Here is a 23,989-nt window from a genome sequence, read left to right as displayed (position 1 = left end):
ATTCAGCTTTGCAAAACCAGAGGCTGCGGGGGATGTCAGCAGGTTTGGTGCTGGCCCTGCTGGTTGCTGAGTTTGTTAGCAAAGGCAACGCCACGGTGGTGAGGCAGGTCGAGGGGCAAGCTGGGGAGCTGATGTGTAGTTCAGGATTAGGATCACACCCAGTGATGGCTGGAGATGTCCAGAGTAGAGGCACAGCAGAAGGGCACACGGGCATGGCCACAGCTCAGCTGGAGACCATCCCTCCTCTGATACAGCTCAGGGCTGAGCCAAAATGTCTCCATGTTGTCCTCGGGTGTTCGGACACCCAAAGTGTGGGATCTTTCAGTGACAAACACTGATGTTCAGCCCATGGGAAGAGAGAGGAAGCGAGGCTGATTTGGGTGAGGCTGGGCAGGCTGGAATGAAGGACCAGCTGTGTGACCCGAACCCTGGATGTCTGACCTGGTGCTCGGTGCCCGGCTCTGTGTCCCAACTGTGGCCAAGCAGAGCTCCAGCTCCTGTGGCTCCTCAGGCCATGCTGTAATGGCCACTGGGAGGCACGTGTTTGTGGGCTCCCCAATTCCTATGTCCTGTATTGGGAGCACAGGGTGTTCCTGGGGCTGCAGCGTGTAATTACACGTAGCAGAACAGTAATGAAGGGCTGGCTAGAACAAGAACTGCCCTCTGACTCTGGTCTGTGCTGGAAAACCGAGCCTGTGCCCTGTGCTGTTCTGGGCAAACTGGTTTCACATGTGGGGTTTGGTGACCAGCACCAGCAGAGTAAAATTAGAGATGTGGTTTCCAGCACTTGCTACGTGAGCTCTTTTTCCTAACTTGTCCAAAATGCTGGCAGGGTGCTAGCAGCATGATCTTGGAAAGGGATTCAGAGACCACCTTCGAGGAGGATTCCCAGCCCAACGATGAGGTGGTGCCGTACAGTGATGATGAAACAGAGGATGAGTTGGATGGTCGGCAGCCTGGGGCTGAACCAGGACTGAACCAAACCAGCAGGGATGCCGAGGAGAGCCGAGATCCTGGGAAAAAAGGTAACATCATGAACTTGATTTGGTGTGTACATGATCCTGGATGCAGAGGCTAAGCCTCAGGGAGTGATTGGACTTCTGTGCTTATTTGTCAGGTAGGGTTTGGAATGGCCTATCTGACTCTGGAAGAGTAATTGATGGCAATTCAGTTTAACAAATGTCAGAACGAAACTCAGCTTCATTCCAACCTGCAGCCCAGTTCTGTGCCACTGCTCCTTGCATAATGAGCTCCATGGTGACCGCCTCTTAATTAAGGCAGGCCCTGGATGTACACGGCCTTTGGTCTGGGAACTGTTCAGACAGACCTTCAGGTACTTGTTGACCCAATCTTCTGGAAACAGGCTCCAGCGCAAGCATTTTGCTGTGCTCAGTCGGTGTTTTCCCTGGATTTCTGCTTGTGCAGAGCAGATTTCCACCTCACTGCACATTTTGTAGCCTCATGAGTTTCCTGAAAGGTAAAAAGTGAGTAGGAGGAGCTCAAAGGAACCGGCAGGTACAGGCTGTGGCTGCCGCCAGCGTAGCAACATCAGTGGGAGGAGCCTTTCTGGCATCCCTGTTCTGAACCTCTGCCCAAGAAACATCTGTAGCTCCCTTAAATTCCCTTTTCTCAGTGCTGCAACATGAGTATTTTCAATGTAACCAGAGCCTGTTTAATTTATACAGATTTCTTCCTGTTTGTGTGGGAACAGTTGATCACCTCTCGTTTCATAACCACCTGTTATGTGTTTTCATTTTACAAGCGCCTGTCACATGTTTAGTCTAAGGGGTTTTTTTTATAATGAAATCCTTTAAAGTTGATGAATTACCAAAGCAGCTTGCCAAATATTAGGTGCTAGCACTACAGTTTAAGGTAGTTTTGAGGCGCTTCCTTCCTGCAGGTTTTACCTCAGACCTAATTTGCCAGTTTTCCATCATTTTTATCAACACTGCAATGTTTATGGAATGTGGTAAAGAAATGTTTATTCAGACTTTATGTTTTCTTTCATGCCCTGTCGTTTTGACAAAATTTAGTAACTTTCTCAATTCATGCTTATAATCTTTTAACTTAAAACCTGGTTATTCAAGATAAATATTTCTCTATTTTCTTCTGGGCTTGTAACCAAGGTGCTGGAAATGAAAGTTGTGTAGTCACAGGAAAGGTCCAGATACGTCAGTCCAGAATTTACTCTGTGGTGGGTGGAAAATAAAAAGTCTTTGCACTTGAATTTGGGTTTTGAAGTGTTAGTCACAGCCGTGCCAGGCCCCACGCCTCTGCCGCTGGGAGTTTCACCCCATCCATGGGTGAAGAGGATGCCGTGAAACCAGGAAGAGCACCCATTAAGGACAATCACTGTGGGCTGGAGGAAAGGGGGAGATGCTTGGCCGATGAGTCAGGAAAGCTGCATTTCGAAATCCTGCCTGCTTCATCCTTCCCAGGCAGGCAGAGCTCCTGGGAGCCGGCTTCGAAACGTGGGGAATGAGATCCCTGGATGTGGGCAGGGCCCGAGTGTGGCTGTGAGTAGCAGGGTGTCTGTGCTGCAGGCTTGAGGGAATGGGAGCTGAAGGATCTGGGAGGGAAAGGAGTGGCCTGTGAAAGAGCGGGCACAGAAAATTACATGATGGATGCAATTCCTGTTCCTGGGTTTTCTCACAATCAAACAAAACTGGTGGCTGAATAAATAAAAGGAGCACTTCAGATTTGTACTTTTTTATGGGTGTGAATGAAAACCATGGCACAGCGTGGTTAAATCAAATAAAAAGGTGAACTGAGCTCTTCGTTTCCGGAAAGACAGACATCCGGGTTGGAGTGCTTAGCGCTTCGCTGGTGTCACAGAAGCAAACCAAAGGAGGGGAGAGAAGGGAATTCAGCGTGAATAAATGTTACTCTGCAGGCTTCCCACAGAACTTTCATATGTTAAGCAATGCTTCTTCCTACCTCTGAATATACTTGAGTTGCTAATAAAGACAAACAGCCCGGAAATGTCTTGAAAAGTTTTTCTTGGGGATATGTAAGCAGGTACCAGCCTTGGTTCAGTTGAAAGTACCTTTAAAAGATGGAATTGAGAGAAAACCTGAAAGTGGCAGATTTGTTCCCTCATGTTTATAACAGTTTTTGACCCCTTTTGTCCCTTCCAGACTGCAGCTGGCAAGTTAAAGCAAACGATCAGCGCTTCTATGACCAGCCGGGCTTCAAGAGAACAATCTTCCTGTGCTTCAAGAAAAGCAAATACGCGGTAAATTGTCTTATCCCAATGAGGTGCTAATTGTCGGGTGAATGTTTCCTTAATCCCCGTAAGATCTTTGGGACGGCTGGTGAGTGGTGTAAAAGCCACCGTTCACAATTCCTCAGTGTTTCCAGCAGAGGTGGGGGGGAGAATAACTGGGTTGGGGTTTTGGAATGGAAAATCAAGGTATCAAGAGACGTATTTAAGGTGAGATGGAGAATTAGGATCTTAAAAATATGCACTGTACATTTGTGTTGGAAGGAGAAGCTCTGCTGTGTGACTTACGTTTGGATTTCTCCCACAGGGAAATGCAATTAAGACATACAAGTACAACCCCATCACTTTTTTACCTCTGAATCTGTTTGAACAGTTTAAGAGAGCAGCCAACTTCTACTTCCTTGTTCTTCTCATATTGCAGGTAAGCAAGATGGAGAATACTCACTGTGAAGGGAATTTGAGCTCAATAATATTTATGACACAATTCAGTGCTGTCCTGTCAGGGAATTGAGGGGCACTGTCTGAACTGCTGCAGAGATCAAACCCATCATAACAGAAACCTGCAACAAATATGGATTAGCTGGGATGAGCTATGGCAGAGTTCTGGGATGAGCAAGTTGCACAGTATTAGAATGAACTCGTTGTAGAGCTCATGAATTTCATGAGGAAAAGATGTTTCTTGAGTTCATGTCATAAATCAGAAACACCAACGTAATATATGAGCCAGTGCAATTGTTAAAGGGAAGCTGATTCCAAGGTAGGGTAACAGCCAAACTCTTCCCACAGAATTTTGTTCATATTCACAACCTGACGTAAAATTCTCTCTGATATGTTGTTTTTTTTCTCTAGTCAGATCACTTTGAAATATCCCTGAATTAAGTTTGATTGATGATCCTGTACTGAACTGATTTTATTGGTCTTTTGTAGTCGATTCCCCAAATAACTACCTTGTCATGGTACACAACACTGGTGCCCTTGCTCTTGGTGCTGGGAATAACTGCAGTCAAAGACCTGGCAGATGACATTGTAAGAACCATGTTCTGTTACTATAAAAAGCAAAACCCACTCAGTGTAGCTCATTTCTCCTGACACAGAGCAGGGAATACATTCTTTGCTCTGGTTTCAGGCTCGTCACAGGATGGACAATGAGGTCAATAACAGGAAATGTGATGTCATCAAGGATGGAAGGTTTGTGTGTTCCCCCCTGAGCTCTGTAAGTGATGATCGTTGCCCTGTTGCTAAGCTTTGTCACAGCTCTGAAGCTGTAGATGATAGGAAAGGTTCAGCTCTGTTCTCCACTGCCTACCTGAAAATCTAACTGAAGCTGGAAGAGAATTGCTTAAAGGAGTAATTTAAAGTTACTTCTCTGGCACTAAATCCGTGCTAAGAGCAACTTCTTTGGAGAGAAGGACAGGAATTCATAACTAGGTGAAGTGGGAAGAGAAGAGGTAGGTTGACTCCTGAGCTGTACACCCTCAACTAAATTGCAGTTTCCCAAAAGCAAACCCACAGCATACCAAGAGGCCAGTTTTTTTCTCCTAAGGGGAGTTTGGTATTTTAAGGTTTATAGAGTGCACAGTGTTCTAGATTAAAGAGTAATAATTATTAAACTATCTTGATATTAGGTTCAAAACCACAAAATGGAAAGATATTAAAGTTGGTGATGTCATTCGTCTGAAGAAAAATACTTTCATTCCTGTAAGTGCTTCAGATATATTTGTTTTATGTTTCTGGAGACTTCTGTAGGAATCTTGACCTGGCTTTCTTTGATGTCTATTTATTTGTTTTCTAGGCTGATATTTTGCTGCTGTCCAGCTCAGAACCAAACAGTCTGTGCTACGTGGAGACAGCTGAACTGGATGGGTAAGGTTCTACTTAAGCATGTCTTGGAGTTAATTTGGGCTGACTAGGAAAAGAGCAAGGATTGTGTACGTCAGAGTCTGCTTGTTAAGCCACACCTGGGGAACTGTATTCAGCTCCTGATTCCCACAATTCAAGAATCATTAAAAATTGTCCACTGGAGTGCTACAGACACATCAAAACTGTTGGAGAATGTGACATAGGAAGAAAGGGGGAAGGACATGGATTTATTTTTACTTTAGTATAGGTTGTCCAGAGAAGTAGTGGTACCTTAGGTTAATTGTTTTTAAACTTCTCTCCTGTATCCATGGTTTTAATAAAATCACCTTTTTATCCTTTCTTCTTAGTGAGACTAACTTAAAATTCAAAATGGCCCTAGAGGTGACACACAGACACCTTCAGGAAGAAAGTGCCTTGGCAGACTTTGATGGTTGGTACAGTTCTACACCTAACGCTCTTAAAACATAGCTCAGATTGTTTGCAAGTCAATAAAAGTAAAGCTACTTCTATAGTGGGTACAAATCAATGCATTTGGATTTAACTTGTACATTAAACACATTCTCCTTTAAATTTTCTAGGTCTGGTTGAATGTGAAGAACCCAATAACCGGCTGGATAAGTTTACAGGAACATTATCTTGGAGAGACTCAAATTATTCCCTTGATGCTGACAAGATTTTGTTGCGTGGCTGTAAGATCAGGAATACGGACTTCTGCCATGGAATGGTCATATTTGCAGGTATGTAATATTTCTGCATTAAAAGCACACCTGTAGAGTGAAAAAGAATCTTCATCCTATAGACATCAACTGTATTTCATGTCCCACTTTGGTAAAACTGTAATACCGACGTGTTTGCTTATTCTATCTTTCCCTTTTTTAAATTTTTCACTCTTTATTTTTAGGTGCTGACACAAAAATAATGAAAAATAGTGGAAAGACAAGATTTAAAAGGACAAAAATTGACTCCCTTATGAACTACATGGTTTATACTGTAAGCCTTTTTGTTTAAAATTCACATTTTAAGTGAAGAGCGAATGAAAAGTTAGGCAGCTTCTTCCTGTGTGTGTGTAATAAATATGTTTCAACATGTTCTGGCCTGCTGAGCTGGGATGGAGTAGGAGGAAATCTAAAAGGTGCCTTTGTGGGAAAGGTTTGCTCCATTTCTCCTCACAAATACCTGTCATATTCCATTTGGAGCATGGGGATTGGGATTTAAGTCAAGCAAATGTTTCTGAAGTGTGAGAGGCCTCTCTGTGCCCTGTAGATCATCGTGGTCCTTATCCTTCTGTCGGCTGGGCTGGCCATCGGACACACCTACTGGGAGCAGCAGATTGGAAACTCCTCCTGGTACCTCTACGACGCACAGGACTTAAGCCCTGCCTACCGGGGCTTCCTCAACTTCTGGGGATACATCATTGTCCTCAACACCATGGTTCCCATTTCCCTCTATGTCAGGTAGGGCAATACCTGAGGAGGTGTCATTGTGTGGAACTGTGAGCTGCAGCTGGGAGTGAGAACATTCCTCCTCTTTCATTTAGTGTGGAAGTGATTCGCTTTGGCCAAAGCTATTTCATCAACTGGGACCTGCAGATGTACTACGCTGAGAAGGACACGGCTGCCAAGGCCAGGACCACCACGCTGAATGAGCAGCTGGGGCAGATCCAGTACATCTTCTCTGACAAGACTGGAACCCTTACACAGAACATCATGACCTTTAAAAAGTGTTGCATAAATGGGCAAAGATACGGTAAGTCTGTGCAAAGCCTGTGCAAAGAAGGAGGAGGAGAAATTTTAATGCCTGTCGGAGATCAGGTGCATACAAGTTCTCTTAGTTCCAACTGAACTTCCGCAATTCAGACCTGGCACATAGGGTTGAATTGTTGGGGTTTTCCCACTTACAAAGTGGAAATTGAGGAACTTTAGTGGGAACTTCCCAGTTTTCAGAAAAACTGAAAATCAGTAATTGGCACAATTTTTTGTGCAAATTATTTTATTATTTATTTATTTTTATTATTTATTTAATATTTTTTTATTATTATTTTTTACTTTCACTAGAAATGCTTTGGGGACAAAGTCTAGAAACAGACAAGGAGATTTTAGTAAGAGCAGCAGTTTGTCCTTTTCCTTTCCTTCCAGTCCTAGGGCCATACATGTTCTAGACATGTTTTACTTTGTGGTGAAAGCTTTGTTGTGCCTGGTCCCCCTGACTGTGGGTGCTTGCCTTGCAGGAGACTGCCGGGATGCAGCGGGGCAGCTCCAGAGCCACCCCGAGGTAAGTTCATCCGAGCCACCGCTGCATCCCGGTCTGTGGAATGGGAACATTCCCTTGCCAAGGTGCGGAGAGGTGCAAGTGGGAACAAAGCAATGGCACCATGGTAACTCAAACTCTCTCCCCCTGTTTTCTAAGCAGCAAGTAGATTTCAGCTGGAATGTGTATGCAGATGGAAAGTTCTTGTTCTATGATCACTATCTGATAGAGCAAATAAAGTCTGGAAAGGAGCCAGAAATCCAGAAGTTCTTTTTTCTGCTTGCTATTTGTCACACAGTCATGGCTGACACTTCTGATGGTGAGTATTGTTTTCCCTGTGTAGCAGGAAACAGTAATTCAAAACCAGTTCCACAAGGGAGAGATCCACAACTAATGCTGATCCCATAAGGGAGGAGTGTTAGGCCGCCCTTTTAAATGAAACAAAACTAAATGCAGAGGTAATCAGCTATTGAATTCATGGATATGAAACAGAGGGTTGGAAGATTCGATTAAAACACGGAATATTAATATTGCTTTACTCCCATCTTTGTAAAATCTCTGTGAAACCAACAGTGTCCTGTCCTTTCTTGCTCCTAATGTTTTTGGGGTTGTTTCCACTCATTGCATTGGTGTCTCTGGCCAAGGATTTGTCTTTTCGATCTTCTTTTGAAAATATTTAAATGACTGGACTAAGAAATTAAGATATTGAGGCAGAAAATGCGGAGTTTTTGCTTTAATCCGTGGAGGGAAGCAGGCTGAGGACTGGTCCCGTTTGGGAAGTACATGTAACAGAATGGGGGGGTCCACGGTCCCTGTTCTTTTGTGCACTGCTGTCGGGTGCTGCAGCAGTGTCCAGCTGTTTCCTCAGGTGTGTCCTGGCTGCAATCCTACAGGTCAGCTCAATTACCAGGCAGCTTCCCCGGACGAGGGGGCCCTGGTGACGGCCGCCCGGAACTTCGGGTACGTTTTCCTCTCCCGAACACAGAACACCATCACGATAAGTGAGATGGGGGTCAAGAGGACCTACGATGTCCTGGCCATACTGGATTTCAACAGCGACAGGAAGCGGATGTCTGTCATTGGTAAGCTGATTGCCACCAGCCTGCATGGAGAAAGTCACTTGTATTTCAGGGATGAAAAGGGACGTGCAAGGGAAGCTGGAGTCAAGAACTAACAGCTGTGTGACAGTCCTGGGACGCACTTGAGTCCACTGAAGAAGAAATGCCATCTTGTACTTTTGGTTCTTGGCAGTTGGCTGAAAAATCCAATCTGAAATTACTCCTTTATGTAAGTGTGCCACCTCTGCTGTTTCCCTCCACAGTAAGAGAATCTGGTGGCAATATCAGGCTGTATTGCAAAGGGGCTGATACGGTGATTTACGAGAGGCTGCACCCCAGGAATCCAAAGAGAGAAGCCACAGAAGAAGCACTCGATGTATGTTTGTATTTTGTATGCTGTTTTTAAAACAAAAATGGTTTATTTCTGACAATAGTGTTATTAATTTCCTTTTCCTAAGATATTAACACAAATGAAAACCTGCAGTTGGTTCTGAAAGTTGGACTTGTTCTGTCACACTTGTCAAATGCTCATGCTCTTACTCTCATGTTTGGATTGCAAATGAAGAGTTTTCTTTTGTGGGTATGTGTGGTTTTAATGATTTTTCAGGTCTTTGCAAATGAAACTCTCAGGACACTCTGCCTGTGCTATAGAGACATAAGCCAGGATGAATTTGAAGTGTGGAATAAAAAATTTGTGGAGGCCAGTTTAGCTACAAGTCACCGAGATGAAGCTCTGGACAAAGTGTATGAGGAAATAGAAAAAAACTTGATTGTAAGGAGCTGTACATTTTTAGTACATTTCAATTCTTATATTGAAAGAAACATATTTCAATGCTACTAACCACCTGTATTTCAAATCCCTTCCAGCTGCTTGGTGCAACGGCTATTGAAGACAAACTACAGGATGGAGTTCCAGAAACTATCTCCAGACTCTCCAAAGCAGACATTAAAATCTGGGTGCTTACTGGTGACAAAAAAGGTGGGGTTGCTTACAGCCAAAGAGCTAAAAACAGGATTTTTTTTCATGTTCGTCTACACTGTGGTATTGAAAGGGAATTCTCATACTGAAATGTAAATTGAAAATTACTTAAGAGCACTTGAGGTGCTTCTAGCTGCTCCCAACAATTACTTGTGACAGAACTTTCAGTAAATACTTTCTTCTCTTAATTTTTTTTGTAGAAACTGCTGAAAATATTGGATTTTCTTGTGAACTCTTAACAGAGGAAACAGCCATCTGCTATGGAGAAGAGACCAGGCAAGTGAAAACACAGAGGAGTTCATTTTCAGGATTTTCAGTCTGGGACTGACCTAGCTTAAAGTTTATCTTTGACTTTTCTGTAATAGTTTCCCCCTCTCTTCCAGTGCTCTCCTTCAAACGAGGCTGGAAAACCAGAGGAACAGGGCTGGATCCAGTCCACATTCCTCTCTCAGAATGAACGAGCCCTTCTTCCAGGGCAGCAGAGATCGGGCTCTAATCATCACTGGCTCCTGGCTGGTATGTACAAAGGCTGTTCTCCTGAGTGTTTGAGATTTTGGGGCACCACCAGGATACAGTGTCCCTCACTGAGGACTCTGTTCCATTGTCTGCACGAGCAGTTCATTAAAATGCCAGAAATGGATGCTGGGAGCATAATGACCTCAGGTGTGTTGTTAGGCAGTGCCTGGAGTAGGACTGGAAATGGTGCAGAAGGGAACATAGTAAGTTTTTTTTCCCCCACAGAATGAAATCCTACTGGAGAAGAAAAAGAAGAAAAAGAAACTTAAACTGAAATTCCCCAGAACAGCAGAAGAGAAGAAAAAGCAAACTGAGAAAAGGAGAAGGGCAGAGGCCTACAAGGAGCAGCAGCAGAAGAACTTTGTGGATCTGGCCTGTGAGTGCAGGGCTGTGATCTGCTGCCGCGTGACGCCCAAGCAGAAGGCCATGGTGGTGGAACTGGTGAAGAAGTACAAGAAGGCCATCACCCTGGCCATCGGGGACGGGGCCAATGACGTGAACATGATCAAAAGTAAGGCAGCTATGGAGCTCTCTCGCTAGGACAGATCTCCTCTGGCCTGCTCCTGCGGTCTCTACACTGTCCCTCTCTGTCAGAAGACTCTTCCATCTGCTTTGCTGCCATGGGGCTTTTAGCTTCTGTGCCTGTTTCCCTTTCTGAGGAAGAACTTTAGGAAATGGTTAGTGGTTTTTCTGATCTATTTTATTTTTTTCCGTAGACATTCCCTGAGCAGGGACTCAAATCCTGTCTGTTCTCATGCTGTGCGTTACAGAAGTGTAATATAAAGACCAAAGCAGTAGCTTGGCTGCCCCTTGCCTGGTGGCATTAGCCACCCTGGATGGTACCTGCTACTCTTTGAACAGCTTCCCAAGAGATCCCAGTGAGAAAAAAAACATCTGGGATAGGGTTTATGTCCTGAGGGTGTTTGTAAACTGCCTGGCCAGTTTGTTTAGGACTTTACTTACTCTGTCTCACTGCTTGGTTCTCCTTTGGTTGAATTTCCCAGGTGCATTCTGACAGAACAAGCACTGAGAGAATCCAGGTGACATAGAGATGTGGCCCCAGTCATGTTCCTGTCCCTTTGTCCAACCTAGTGTGTGGTGTTTGTCTCCTTCACCCAGCTGCCCACATTGGAGTTGGGATCAGTGGCCAGGAGGGGATGCAGGCTGTCATGTCCAGTGACTACTCCTTCGGACAGTTCCGCTACCTCCAGCGGCTGCTGCTGGTCCATGGGCGCTGGTCGTACATCAGGATGTGCAAGTTTCTGAGATACTTCTTCTACAAAAACTTTGCTTTCACACTAGTCCACATCTGGTACTCGTTCTTCAATGGCTTCTCTGCCCAGGTAGGAAGGTGTGCTTGTGTGGGATAACAACAAGCAGATGCTTTTGTCACTGTGGAACAGCAAAGGCTTAACCTGCAAAGTGTCAGGAACGTGAAGTTGTCACCAGTGATTTCTGCAGGAGGATGTGATGAGCACTGAGCGAGTTAGTTACAAGCAGTTGGGTTTGATTCCAGAGCACTAGAGTCAGGATTGTGGTTGTATGGGGAGGAAGGTTTGGAAGGAGTGGGGCAGCTTCTCACAGACTAAAGAGTTTCAGCAGAGCCTTGAGCCAAGGTGCTGCTGCCTTTGGGTGAACACCAAGACAGGGAACTTAGAGCTGTAGTAGAGCACATGTGAGTTTTCTCAGGAACTGGAGGGGAAGGATGTAATAAAATGAAATCACTAAGTCCTGCAATTCCCCCTCTGTTGCAGACAGCCTATGAGGACTGGTTCATCACGCTGTACAACGTGCTGTATTCCAGTCTCCCGGTCCTGCTTGTCGGCTTGCTCGACCAGGTATCCCCACGTTGTTAAAACAGATGAATCCAAAGGCATCTACCACCAGGTCTTTAAATTACACTGGTTGCCTTGTCCATGAAACAAGAGGGGCTTGGTTTTGTGGCTTTTAAGAATGCTTTCCTTTTGTGCTACTCTGTGCACATCAGTGCTATTGGAAAGAGAAAGGGATCTGTCATTCCCGTTGGGACACTGTATAGTTCAGCTTCTCACTCTTCAAAGCTCATGTTGAGAATAACAATTCACAACAACTTCCTTTTGCTTTTTCCTCTTTATTAAGGACGTGAGCGACAAACTGAGCCTTCGGTTCCCCAGACTTTATGTTTTGGGCCAGAGAGATTTGCTTTTCAACTACAAGAAGTTCTTTTTAAGTTTGCTCCATGGAGCTGTAACTTCACTGATCATCTTCTTCATCCCATACGGAGCCTACCTTAAATCTATGGGGCAAGATGGAGAAGCCCCTGCAGATTATCAGTCCTTTGCTGTCACAGCAGCATCCTCTCTGATATTTGTCGTCAATTTTCAGGCAAGTAAGCTTGGTTTCCTGAGCTATGGTGCTCTGAGAACGCTTTCTGCTCACTGTTCTAAATTTCTCTGCTATAAAGGTAACAACATGCAGAAAGTAGTTGACATTATTTGGAATTAATGAACTCATTTGGCATTTTTGTTTGCTTTTAGATTGGCCTGGATACATCTTACTGGACTTTCGTTAATGCTTTTTCAGTATTTGGGAGTATTGCACTTTACTTTGGGATCACATTTGACTTTCACAGTGCTGGAATCCACGTTCTCTTCCCTTCTGGCTTTCAGTTCACAGGTCAGTCCTGGTGGTTTGTGGTTCTCAGTCCTGCCTCATGTAGCTTTCTCATAAACTTTTATGTTTAAGACATATAACTTTTGCTCCTTTTATTCCCAGGAACTGCTCCGAATGCTCTGCGACAGCCATACCTTTGGCTTACCATGATTTTATCCATTGCTATTTGCTTACTGCCTGTAGTGGCACAGCGCTTCTTATCCATGACAATCTGGCCTTTGGAGAGCGATAAAGTGAGTGAAATCTGTGTCATTTGGATGAATGGGGCAGGTGCTTATTTACAGGGGCTGGTGTCAGTGCTAAGGTGTAGGCTAGTGGAAGGTATCCTTGCCCATGGCAGCGGTGGGATGAGATGGGCTTTAAGGTCCCCTCCAATCCAAGCCATTCTGGGATTTTATGATAATGTTAGAGACAAGTAAGTGATGGTGGGAGAGCGACACAAGCCTGGCTTGGGTCCTGTGGGTGGAGGAGTGGCGCAGGGCTGGCCAGAGCTCAGTGGGGACTGTTTCCTTGCGTGCCTGGCTGAGACCCAGTGACCCCACCGAGACCCCGTGAGGCTGCTGAGGGCCCCAGTCTGGGTTTAATTTAGGCTGGGCTGGAGGGCCAGGGTTACATGTCAGAGTGTAGGGGATAGGTTTGGCTGTTTCTGCTCTGCTTTAGCCAGCACGCAGCACACAGGTATGAAAACAGGTCAAGCTGTGGTGATGTTGTCCTAATGCATGACCCGATGTGTGATTGCGTGCGTGCAGATCCAGAGGAACCGTCGGAAGTACCTGCTGGAAGAGCTGCAGTGGAAGCGGCGGCAGAGCGCGTTCCGCCGCGGTGTCTCCGCCCGCCGCTCCGCCTACGCCTTCTCCCACCAGCGCGGCTACGCCGACCTGATCGCCTCGGGGCGCAGCATCCGCAAGCGGCGCGCCCCGCTGGACGCCGTGCTGGCCGGCAGCGGCACGGGCTCCGGGGACACGCGGGAGACAAGCTGATGGACTGCCTGGTGGGGAGGAGCTGTTCGTCCCAGCGATTGCACAAAACTGTTCTAAACAAACTCAGGATCAGGATCTTCTTTAACCACGTGGCATAAGGATGTGAAGATTTTTATGTTTTATCGCAGAAGTTTCTGGGTTAGGACATGGGAACACAGAAAGGCCAAGAAGTTCTCCGTGGAGCTACCGATCCTTGTGTGACTGCTCTGTGTGACAGTGAAGGATACATGTGCTGGGAATGGAAACCCAGCAGTGTCGCTTTTTAGTGATACCTGGAATTGCAGACTTTTCACTTTTTAATACTATGTTGGTATAAAACTGCATCTACATTTCATATTTGTCTCTGAAAGCAATTTCCCTTGTGTGCTCCATTTCATTAACTTCTCAGACAGGATGGCACATGGGGTGTTCAGCCCTGGAGAGGGCCCTGGATGCTCCCATCCGAGCTGTCACAGCTGAGCTGAGGAGATCTCTGGCAATAAACTCCAGCCAGTGTCAGATTATATTAGGAATCAGGATAGATCTGGGCTCTGGAAGCTGCCCCTGGAGCTGGCATAAGGTATTCATTTCAGTTCTGGGTAGAGTCAGTGATGGATAACTAGAAATCAGTCACTTTCATTGGAATGTATTTCACTTGCTGGTGCCTCAGTTCTTACAGTGTAAAAAGTGTTTTTATGAGTCTCCTTACATTTGCACATTCTTTACTCAAGTTGAGGTGTCTGAATGTTTCACTTTTATCTACTTCCCCCTCCCGAACTAAAGCTAATTATTGAAATGGTTTTATAGTAAAAATCATGACCTACAGCTCTCGTTCAATGGAATGTACATTTCAAAAGTGTAATGCTAATAAATATCCTAAAGTCTACGGCTTCCCTTGCAGTGAGTCCGGGGGTTAAACTCGACCGCGCCGGCGTGTCAGCACCTCCGGGGGAGGAATGGCCCGGCCTGCGCCCATGGGAAGGGAAGGGAAGGGAAGGGAAGGGAAGGGAAGGGAAGGGAAGGGAAGGGAAGGGAAGGGAAGGGAAGGGAAGGGAAGGGAAGGGAAGGGAAGGGAAGGGAAGGGAAGGGAAGGGAAGGGAAGGGAAGGGAAGGGAAGGGAAGGCTGGCTGACGCAAGGCGGCGGCGGGTTGGCTCAGCGGGCCCGTGATGCAGTTCCGGCGCCGCGGCCATGGCGGGGGATGTGCTGGGCAGGATGGCGACGCTGGCCTTCGGTGAGAGCCCGGGCGGCCCCGGTCCCCGCACCCCGGCACCCCCGCGTCCCCCTCATCCCCGCATCCGCCGCGCCCCCCGCCTGTGCCGGTGCCCCGGGGGAGCCGTGCGGGGCCGGGCGGGCGGGGCCGGGCGCTGCGGCTGGCGGGGCGCACCGGGAGCGGCCGCAGCGCCGCCGGGCTCGCCGGGCCGGGCCTTTCCCGGGCACGGGCAGGGTCGCTGCGCTTCTCATTTCGGTTCCGGCCGTGGCCGAGCCGAGCGCTGCCCTGGCTGGTCCCCAGGCCCTCTCTCCCTGCTTCCCTGCACAAAGCTGTTCCCAGGAAGGGCTGCTCCTTCTGGTTCCCGATGTGCAGCCAGTGGATCCCGAGGGTTCGGTACCTCGGGAGCCCTTGAGCCTTTAGCGAACGCACTGCATGGATTGATTTTTTTAAAGTGAAAGATATTAAATAATTCTTATCCTGACTGACCAGATGGTGCCTTTGAAGGTTTATCACTGCTGATAACCATCAAGATTTGGTATAATAGAAAGGTTTGTGTCGGGTTGGAAGAGGCCTTTAAAGGTCATCTCATCCAGCCGCCTGCAGTGAGTAATTCTCAAAAATTTTTTTGAGTAATTGCTCTTATTTATCATGTATCCCAGAAGAGCTGTATGTGTCTGAACGAGAGGGCAGCGACTCCACCGGTGATGGGACGCAAAAGAAGCCATTCAAGACTGTGTTGAAGGTGAGTGTGGAAAACACCTGCTTTGTTTGGAAGTGTGGAATGTGCTTTGGGGCAAGTGACGGCCCTTGTATTTTTAAATGTGAATTCCATACCCATTTTTGCAACCTGAGCAGAAGCAGGATGCCTGCTTAGGCTCTGTAAGGATGACTTTGGCTCACTTTGATTATTTTCCCCCCCTTTTTAGGCATTGATGACAGCAGGAAAAGAGCCATTTCCTACAATTTATGTGGATTCCCAAAAAGAAAATGAGGTGCTGTGGCATTGAAGGGTTTCCTAGTGGGAATTATTTTAGTGTTTCTTGATGTGAAGTAACACAATGTAATCTGCTGTGCTTTGGTCTCTCCTTGAATTCTTTAGAGATGGGCCATCATTTCCAAATCACAGATGAAGAATGTCAAAAAGCTATGGCACAGGGAGCAGATGAAAAATGAAGCTAAGGAGAAGAAGGAGGTAGGCTGCAGAAGGAACAGAGCACCTTTGTTTTCTAAAAATATTATAGTGTTATCATCATTCTTGCCCCTCCAAAAAAGCCTCAGCTTGTTCCTCACTGGTGCTGTTGTTTCACTTGTTATTTACAACTGGCCTGGTCACAGCTACTTAATAAATTACTTTTTCAAACCAGGCAGAAGATCTTTTGAGAAGAGAGAAGAACCTGGAGGAAGCTAAGAAGGTTGTTATCAAGAATGATCCCAGTCTTCCAGAACCCAAGTGTGTGAGTATGATCCTGTGCCTTGGCACATGGCCTGTGCTAGGGCATCTGGTCAGCACAGAGACTGTGCTACTCTGGGATGGGGTCTGGATGAGCTCTGTGCCTAGGAGGTGGTGAACCATTCCCCTATTTGATGGCTTTTATTCCCTGCCTCACAGGTGAAGATCAGTGCTCTGGAGGCTTACAGAGGGCAGAGGGTGAAGATTTTTGGCTGGATCCATAGGTTACGGAGGCAAGGTAAAGCACGAGCACTGTTGAGCCTGTGCCGGGAGATAGAACAAGTACAGTGTCCTTCCAAATTTGGACACAGAATGAGTCTGACAGCACCTGGTCTCAAAATTTTAAACCATCGGTTAGGTGCCCTCTCTGGTTGATCTCCATGGTCACTGCAGCAGTGACAGGTACCCCTGATGTGTGGGCATACAGACATTTTTTAGTTCAAATCCTACAGGATTTTCAGTTTGGAGGCTAGTCCTGCGGAATTTCCTCAACTTGTTCTGTGTTTTAAGCTAATCCTGCCAAATGAGGAGCTAACCAGTACCTGCTCATAGTGAAACCAAATTCCTTCTCTTTTTAACTAGGGAAAAATCTGATGTTTATTGTCTTGAGAGATGGCACAGGGTTTCTTCAGTGTGTCCTTTCTGATGAGCTGGTAAGTTGTGATGATTCTGTTTTGTCATTAATTGAAGAGTTCATAACTTAACTGGTGTTCTCTTACATAGATGTTGTTAAGTTCTCCTCAACCTACTGACTCAGTTGTGTTACTGTTAACTTGTATGTCCTCCCAGTGCAGTTTGTCAATGTGAGAACTGTTTAGAAGTGACTGTGAGCTAATCTGTGACTCCAGCAGATGCGGTAGGAAAGTTAGGAATAAAAACTTAACTCACCTGTGCCTTTGTGTGTCTCGCTGCAGTGCCAGTGCTACAACGGGCTGGTGCTGTCCACGGAGAGCAGCGTGGTGGTGTACGGCACGCTGAACCTCCTGCCCCAGGGCAAGCAGGTACAGGAGCTCATCTGGCTTCTCCTCTCTCACGGGTCATCGGTGTCCTGAGGGAAGCAGAGGTAGAAAGAATCATTGGATTATTTCAGATGGAATTAGGGCTAGAGAAAGAGCAAAGCTCCCAAAGCTGTGCTGTCACCCACCATTCGGTGTGAGACACTGCCTGAAACGATTTTCCACTGATAGACAATTCCTAGAGTATAATGTGCAGAACTATGTTAAATAAATGACATGGCTTCATTTTCCTTAGCAGGTTTATTCAGTTTTTATTTTGTGAGGCTGAGAATTTTTTCACGTCTCTTTTACTGAGATGTGTTTATAGGATTGACCCAAGGCTAGGTAATGTGAGCATGCACCATTACATTTTGGTAAAAATCTGTGGGTTAGCCTTTGAAAGAAATCCGCATTTCTACCCTGAAAATGCCCTGACTGAACTAAAAATGCCATTTGTCAGGGGCGGAAGGCAGCTGTGACCCACACGGGGGAGCTGGTGAGAGCAGAACTCAGTCACAGACTCTTTGGGTTCGAAGGACCTTATAGCTCATCCAGTCCCACCCCCTGCCATGGGCAGGGACCCCTTCCGCTGTCCCAGGCTGCTCCAAGCCCCGTCCAGCCTGGCCTTGCACATTTCGGGGGGTGAGGCAGCCACAGCTGCTCTGGGCAGCCTGTGCCAGGGCCTCCCCACCCTCACAGGGAAGAATTTCTTCCTAATACCCCATCTACCCTCCCCTCTGTCTGTGGGAAGCCATTCCCCCATGTCCCATCACTCCAGGCCCTTGTGAAAAGACATCCAAGGGGCAAGCAGTGGACTTTTTCCCCAGTGTTTCTCTCCCACTGGCAGGCTCCAGGAGGCCACGAGCTGAGCTGTGATTACTGGGAGCTCATTGGCCTGGCCCCGGCAGGAGGGGCTGACAATCTGCTCAATGAGGACTCAGAGGTTGATGTGCAGCTCAACAACAGGCACATGATGATTCGAGGCGAGAACATGTCCAAAATCTTCAAGGTGCGCTCCATGGTCGTGCAGGCCTTCAGGGATCACTTCTTTGCCAACGGATACTATGAAGTAAGTGTGTGTTCCCTGGTCAGCAGGTGACTGCTCTAGTGCCCTGAGTCTCATCCATGTCCTCAGTTCTTCACTCAAGCAGTGACAGCCCTGCTCTCCAACAGGTCACACCACCAACCTTAGTGCAGACGCAGGTGGAGGGAGGCTCCACCCTGTTCAAGCTGGATTACTTTGGTGAAGAGGCATACCTGACCCAGTCATCCCAGCTCTACCTGGAGACCTGCCTGCCAGCTCTGGGAGATGTCTTCTGTATTGCTCAGTCCTACAGAGCAGAGCAGTCCAGGACCCGCAGGCACTTGGCAGAGTATGGACAGTTGTCCTTGTTTTTTTTAAACAGCTTGATTTCCTTTACAGTGTGGGAGTAAAAGGGGGTCAAAAGTGTGTGTTTGGGTTGTGGGTTTTTTAAATGGGTTTGTTTCATAGCTAAAGACGTGTTGCTTGTATGTGACTTTGCGATGGTGTGGCTCTGTTTCAGGTACACTCACATTGAAGCGGAATGTCCTTTTATAAGTTTTGAGGACTTGTTGGACCGCCTGGAGAACTTGGTGTGTGATGTCGTAGACAGAATCCTGAAATCACCTGCAGCGAGCTTACTGTATGACCTCAACCCGGTAGGTAGCAATGGGAATAGCCAAGAAAATAGGATCTTAAACCTTTGCTACTCAGCACATTCCTTTGGGAGATGCAGGGCATGGCAGTGAGCTTAGTTACTATTTGTAATGATAAGAATATGAAACATAGTAAGAATGAAAAATCTGCAAGGCTGGTAATGATGAAAGCAGGGAACTGTGGGGGAAGATGTTCCTTGCTAGCACGCTCCAGGAGCCAACAGTGTGCCAGGATTTATGGAAGTGTGTGCTGTGCCAGTGGAATAAAAACCTCCACCCCAGAGATCGTGTATCGACCAGCTGGTGCTTGCTGATGGAGCATGAGGGAACAATGAAACAAGTGGGGTTTCAGTTCCTCCCTTGGAACATGGAGCCCTGAAGCTGCTCTCATGTGTAGGGCCCTTTTGTCTTCTGCCTTTGCAGAGAAGATTTGGCTTTGAAAGACACCTGATCTCCATTACGGAGCACGCAAACTCGCTCATCCCTGGGGTTTTGGCCTGTTTCCTGATAAACACTGTGGAATGTTCAGTTTTAGATTTGGGCTGAGATGGGTCAGGAGGTGGGATGTAGCAGAAGCACACCTCACAGAGGAGGGTTCTAAAGCCATTCTTGAGCACCGGGAAGAGAAAATGTCCTGTTGTGGCTCTGCTCATGTAACCTTTGCTAGCAGCTCAGTTTGGAATACCTCCATGGGCAATGAATTCATACAGAACAGGAATCAGTTCTGGAAATACTTTCTCCCTTATCTTTCCTGCCAGCTGATCTGTGAGATTTATTGGGCTTGGAACAGTTGTGTTTGGTTCTAATGTTGTAGTACTGTAGTACTTTGATCATTTGATAATTTGATGATGTGCAAGCTGGGAAGGGTTGTGGACGTGCTGATCAGCTAGAAAAGTACCCCTTTTAAAATGGTGCTCCTCCACCTGTCTTTGCTCTTATCCACAGGGTTTCCAGCCCCCCAGACGTCCCTTCCGACGCATGAACTACGCTGAAGCCATCGAGTGGCTGAAGGAACATGATGTGAAGAAGGAAGATGGCACTTACTATGAGTTTGGGGAGGTAACGTCCTGCTGGGAGGTGGAGTAATGTCATCTAGGAATGCAGCTGTGGGCTGGGAATTGACCTGATGTCCTTAAACACTGGAATAAAAACCTGTGTTGTCACCTGTCATCAGTTCCCTGGCCACACTTCTCCAGCATGTGAGACAGTTGTTTGAAGGAGCTCAGGAGAACCTGACAGCATAGCCAGGATTTTTTTTCCCCTCAGTTTTCTGTCTCATATACTGGGGAGACTTAGATTTTAATTGAACAGATTTTTTTTCCCCCAGACATGTGTGTTTTTATATATAAATGTATTTCTTCTAAAATAAGTTTGTTTTAAGAATTTAGGTACATTAGGATGAAAGTGTGGACACGTGCAGTCTGAACCTGTCTTCCTTTTATGCCTGCTTCATGTGGGACTCAAGTATGGGAGTTGTTTTGGTGCTGCATATTAATAAAGCCTTCTCTAACTGTAGGATATTCCCGAGGCTCCTGAGAGACTGATGACAGACACCATTAACGAGCCCATCCTGCTGTGCCGGTTTCCTGCAGAGATCAAGTCTTTCTACATGCAGCGCTGCAGCGATGACTCGCGCCTCACCGAGTCTGTGAGTTGTTTTACCTGCGGGGGTAGCTTGGAGCACTGGGGGGATGCTGCTGGGCACGAGTGCTCCAGGAAACTCCTTGGAGAATCCTTGCCAGGTTTTGTTCGGGGTGCCTTGGCGTGGCTGGCTCGGGCTGTGTGTGCTCCCCTGCTGTGGCAGCGTTGCTGTAAGCGGATGTGCTGTGGTGCCTTGCAGGTGGATGTGCTGATGCCCAACGTGGGTGAGATCGTCGGGGGCTCCATGCGCACCTGGGACAGCGAGGAGCTGCTCGAGGGCTACAAGAGAGAGGGCATCGATCCCACACCGTACTACTGGTACACGGATCAGGTCAGTACAGCACACGTGCTGCTTGTCTGAGACTAGAGTTGGGGCTTTTCCCCTCTTGCAGGGCCTGGTTGGTTTGTTTCTGGTGGTATTAGTGCAACTATAAATGACAAGGAAACGTGTAATATCCCCTTCCTGAATTTCACAGAGAAAATACGGTACATGCCCTCATGGAGGATACGGTTTGGGATTGGAGCGGTTCCTGACCTGGATTCTGAACAGACACCATATCCGAGATGTCTGTCTCTATCCACGCTTTGTCCAGCGCTGCAAACCTTAGCCATCCTTGGGAAAAAGTCCTGGAAAACTGAGCATCTGATGCTTGGGAAAGAATGATACACACTGCTGTACTACAGCCTATCTGACAACAAGACTTCCTGCAACCTGTTGCTAATTCAAATACCAATTTAGGATGTGAAAAGGAAAAAAAAACTCTTTAAAAAAAATGCTAGCAATTAACTGGAAGAAGCCTTAGAAAAATTGTTTAGGTGCATTTATGCTCTTGAGTCATCACAAAACAAAGATCCTGGTAAGCTGTCATTTAAAAAACAAGATACACTTCTGCTTTTAATTTCTGTGACTTAAAATATGCTGGGAATTTGATCATTTTATTTTTAAATTTGCTTTAATTTTAATCTATTTTCTCTTGGGGTTTCTTGTTGGGGAAGTCAGGAGTTCAGGCTGTTGAAATCCCCTAAGACTGCCCTCTGAGAATGGTATGGAGAGACATGAGCAAAAGATAAAAATGGGAATAAGTATCTTGAGGGTTGCACGTTTTTATTTCCTGCTGATTTTAATGAGGGTTCCCTGAGTTGATTCAGTAGCAAGGTGTGTAGTGCAGCGCACAGAATTCCACTGCGAGAGAGGTGGGTTGGGTCTGGGGCTTTGGGGTTTTTTCCCAATTATTTATTGCTCAGCAGTGCTGAGGCTTCTGGCGAGGCAGGCTTTGCTCCCTTTCCCAAGAGCTGTGGATGAAGCGCTGCCGTGGGTCCATGCACACCCAGCTGGGCGTGTCTGATGGCTCCTGGGCATGGGGGGGTTGTGGTACCTTTTGCTCCCTGTTTGCAACCAGAAATGGCTGACTGAGACCCAGAGGAATGGTAACTGAAACACGCTGGATTTTCAGACTGTAGTCCCAGCAGTGCTTTCCCACGTCACGCTGAGGTGTGTTCATAGAGCAGCTCCCTGTTCCCTTGTGCTACTGCGGCTGAGCAGCTTCCCTGGCTGTAATCAACTTAGCGAATAGGGGTAGTGGAATACTTCATGTGTTGAGTCGTCTGTATGGTTTCTAGTCATAAAGCAACTCCTTTACCGAGAGAATAAAAGAGGTATGTGCATCATCTGGCACCTGCACTGAGACTTGGGCTGGATTTGCCATTCACTCCTGGAATTGTTGAGCTGTGGATATCCATATTTTTGTAATAAGTGATTGGTTTTCTTCATCTTGCATGTTATATAAACTGGTCTAAATCAGTAACCAATAAATTATGGCAACAGAAGCTGGTGTGCAAGACAGTACTTGACATTAATGCCTGTTCCTTTTACTGAGTCTTTGGAGCTTGTTGCTTGATACAGTGTGTACAAAAACCCAGGAAAAGGGAATTTTCAAGTGCAGTAAACATATCCCAAGAACTGCCATGAGTTTTTTTTCCTTTTTAAAGTAAATCCCCGTTAATTAACTTAAAAGTATGAATTTTTCTAATTTGGAGGGACCACCTCAGCTGCCCAGTGAAACATCCTGGAAAGAATAAATGAGAATAAATGTGTTGCTGAGTAAGAGGTTCCTGAGGCAGTAGTGCTGCGGGAAGCAGCCTGAACTTCTGGCACCAGGTAAAGAACTTTATAAAATACTTCCCTTCTAGTGCCTGAAGTGATGGGAAGGAAGTGTTGGGAATAGATGCTTTTGAAAAACATCACTTGTTTGGGATGAGTTTTCAGTCCTGAAACTTGACAGGGCTGAGCTGCTCTGAAAAGGTTAAAGATCTCCTTATCAGGGGAGCTACTAGAGGAAGGACTGAGGACTTAAGAAGTGCTCATGGAAGAGGCAGATCAGATAAGGAGCTTAAAAGGTGACTGGAATGAAAGATGCTGTGGAACTTACCAGAGACTGCTGTGCAATTCCCTTGGCAGCTGGTGGAGAGAGGTGGGGTGGGATCTGGGAAAGATGCTGCAACTGCTTGGAGCACAAGAGAACTTGGGGGTTTTTTTATTAGGAAGGAAAAACAAGCCTGCCAAAGAGAAGAAAATGTGCAATCAGAACTTGGATTTCTCATCTCACTTTCATTTTTCTTCACAGTGTCTCCACACAGTCAGATTGGTAATTGGATTGGGAACTGGTAAACTGGACTGCCAGCACTGGCTCCAGGACCTTTCATCCTTGTCCCTAGCAGCTTTGGGATGACTGTCCTGTAGCTTTGATTAGATTACCTCTCCTTACATGTACTATTTTATATTTATCTATGTTCAAGCTTACCTTGACCTGCTTTGTAAGGCACTTTTGGGGAGAACACATTGCTGCCAGCCTTCGGCACCAAGAGCTGGCTCTGCTGCTGTCCAAAACTGCTGCTGAAGAAGCTTGGGATGCAAACCACCCACATGTGCAGGATAACTGCTGTGGTGTTTGTTCCTTTGTGTTTAAATGATAGTATCATTATCATAGAATCATCAAGTGCAACCACCAACCTAGCGCTACCTCTGGAATTCCTAAACCACTTAACCACATCACACAGTGCCAGATCCATATGCCTCTTGAACACCTCCGGGGATGGTGACTCCACCAACTCCCTGGGCAACCTTTTCCAATGCCTGAATTCCAGTGCTGAGTCTCTACCGGGAATGGAGGTTACCAGGCAAGCTCTGTGCTCCTGCATCAATGTGTCTGATGGGACGCAGAAGTCGAACCCTCATCTCTCATGAGGCGCCCGCTGAGAAAGACCCCAGCATTTTTTACAAAAACATTTTAAATCTCTTTTAAAAGATTTTGCAGTTTTAAAACGTTTTGCAGTTTAGAGCGTCACTTCAAACCGGGAATCGCTCGCCCTTGCTCCGTGGGAGTCCACGGGGACTATGGAGCGGAGCCGGGGCAGGGCCACCTACGGGACACCCGCCTCGGGACCGCCGCCAGCCCTCCCCGGATCGCCCCCGCTGCCGTCGGGTGCCGGGGCGGTGCCGGGGCGGTGCCGGGGCGGTCCCG

The 23,989-nt window shown here is 46.7% G+C and overlaps 2 protein-coding genes across 2 annotated transcripts; both read left to right on the top strand.

Moving 5' to 3' along the window:
• Positions 1-844: 844 nt before the first annotated feature.
• LOC309585192 (phospholipid-transporting ATPase IC-like) lies at positions 845-13,515 on the top strand (the record flags this gene model as incomplete). The annotated part of the gene is made up of 15 exons (XM_082301725.1): positions 845-1,025; positions 3,138-3,235; positions 3,531-3,644; positions 6,347-6,537; positions 6,621-6,829; positions 7,311-7,354; positions 7,493-7,649; positions 8,224-8,412; positions 8,652-8,764; positions 8,996-9,160; positions 10,109-10,394; positions 11,003-11,226; positions 11,638-11,721; positions 12,056-12,247; positions 13,285-13,515. The coding sequence occupies 15 exons, from the start codon at positions 845-847 to the stop codon at positions 13,513-13,515; spliced, it is 2,478 nt and encodes an 825-aa protein (XP_082157851.1).
• Positions 13,516-14,668: 1,153 nt separating this feature from the next.
• Positions 14,669-22,295, top strand: LOC309585349 (asparagine--tRNA ligase, cytoplasmic). The gene is made up of 15 exons (XM_082302016.1): positions 14,669-14,726; positions 15,365-15,447; positions 15,632-15,697; positions 15,805-15,897; positions 16,070-16,159; positions 16,315-16,393; positions 16,738-16,808; positions 17,070-17,156; positions 17,998-18,219; positions 18,324-18,523; positions 18,695-18,830; positions 19,773-19,886; positions 20,344-20,475; positions 20,668-20,799; positions 20,945-22,295. Exons 1-15 carry the CDS (start codon positions 14,684-14,686, stop codon positions 21,074-21,076), a joined length of 1,680 nt encoding a protein of 559 aa, XP_082158142.1. The 5' UTR covers positions 14,669-14,683; the 3' UTR covers positions 21,077-22,295.
• Positions 22,296-23,989: the final 1,694 nt, after the last annotated feature.

This window comes from Coloeus monedula, assembly GCF_965178545.1.
Source record: "Coloeus monedula genome assembly, chromosome: Z".
Classification (NCBI taxonomy): Eukaryota; Metazoa; Chordata; class Aves; order Passeriformes; family Corvidae; genus Coloeus; species Coloeus monedula.
The sequence above is the reverse complement of the archived record's forward strand: the minus strand, read 5'-3'. Positions and strand labels throughout refer to the sequence as shown.

Bases quoted from the DNA above. Each gene is read 5' to 3' on its own strand.
- LOC309585349 (XM_082302016.1), top strand. From the start codon at position 14,684: ATGGCGGGGGATGTGCTGGGCAGGATGGCGACGCTGGCCTTCG. The intron at 16,160-16,314 runs GTGAGTATGATC...CCTGCCTCACAG, and splicing joins GTCTTCCAGAACCCAAGTGT to GTGAAGATCAGTGCTCTGGA. The intron at 19,887-20,343 runs GTAACGTCCTGC...CTCTAACTGTAG, and splicing joins CTTACTATGAGTTTGGGGAG to GATATTCCCGAGGCTCCTGA.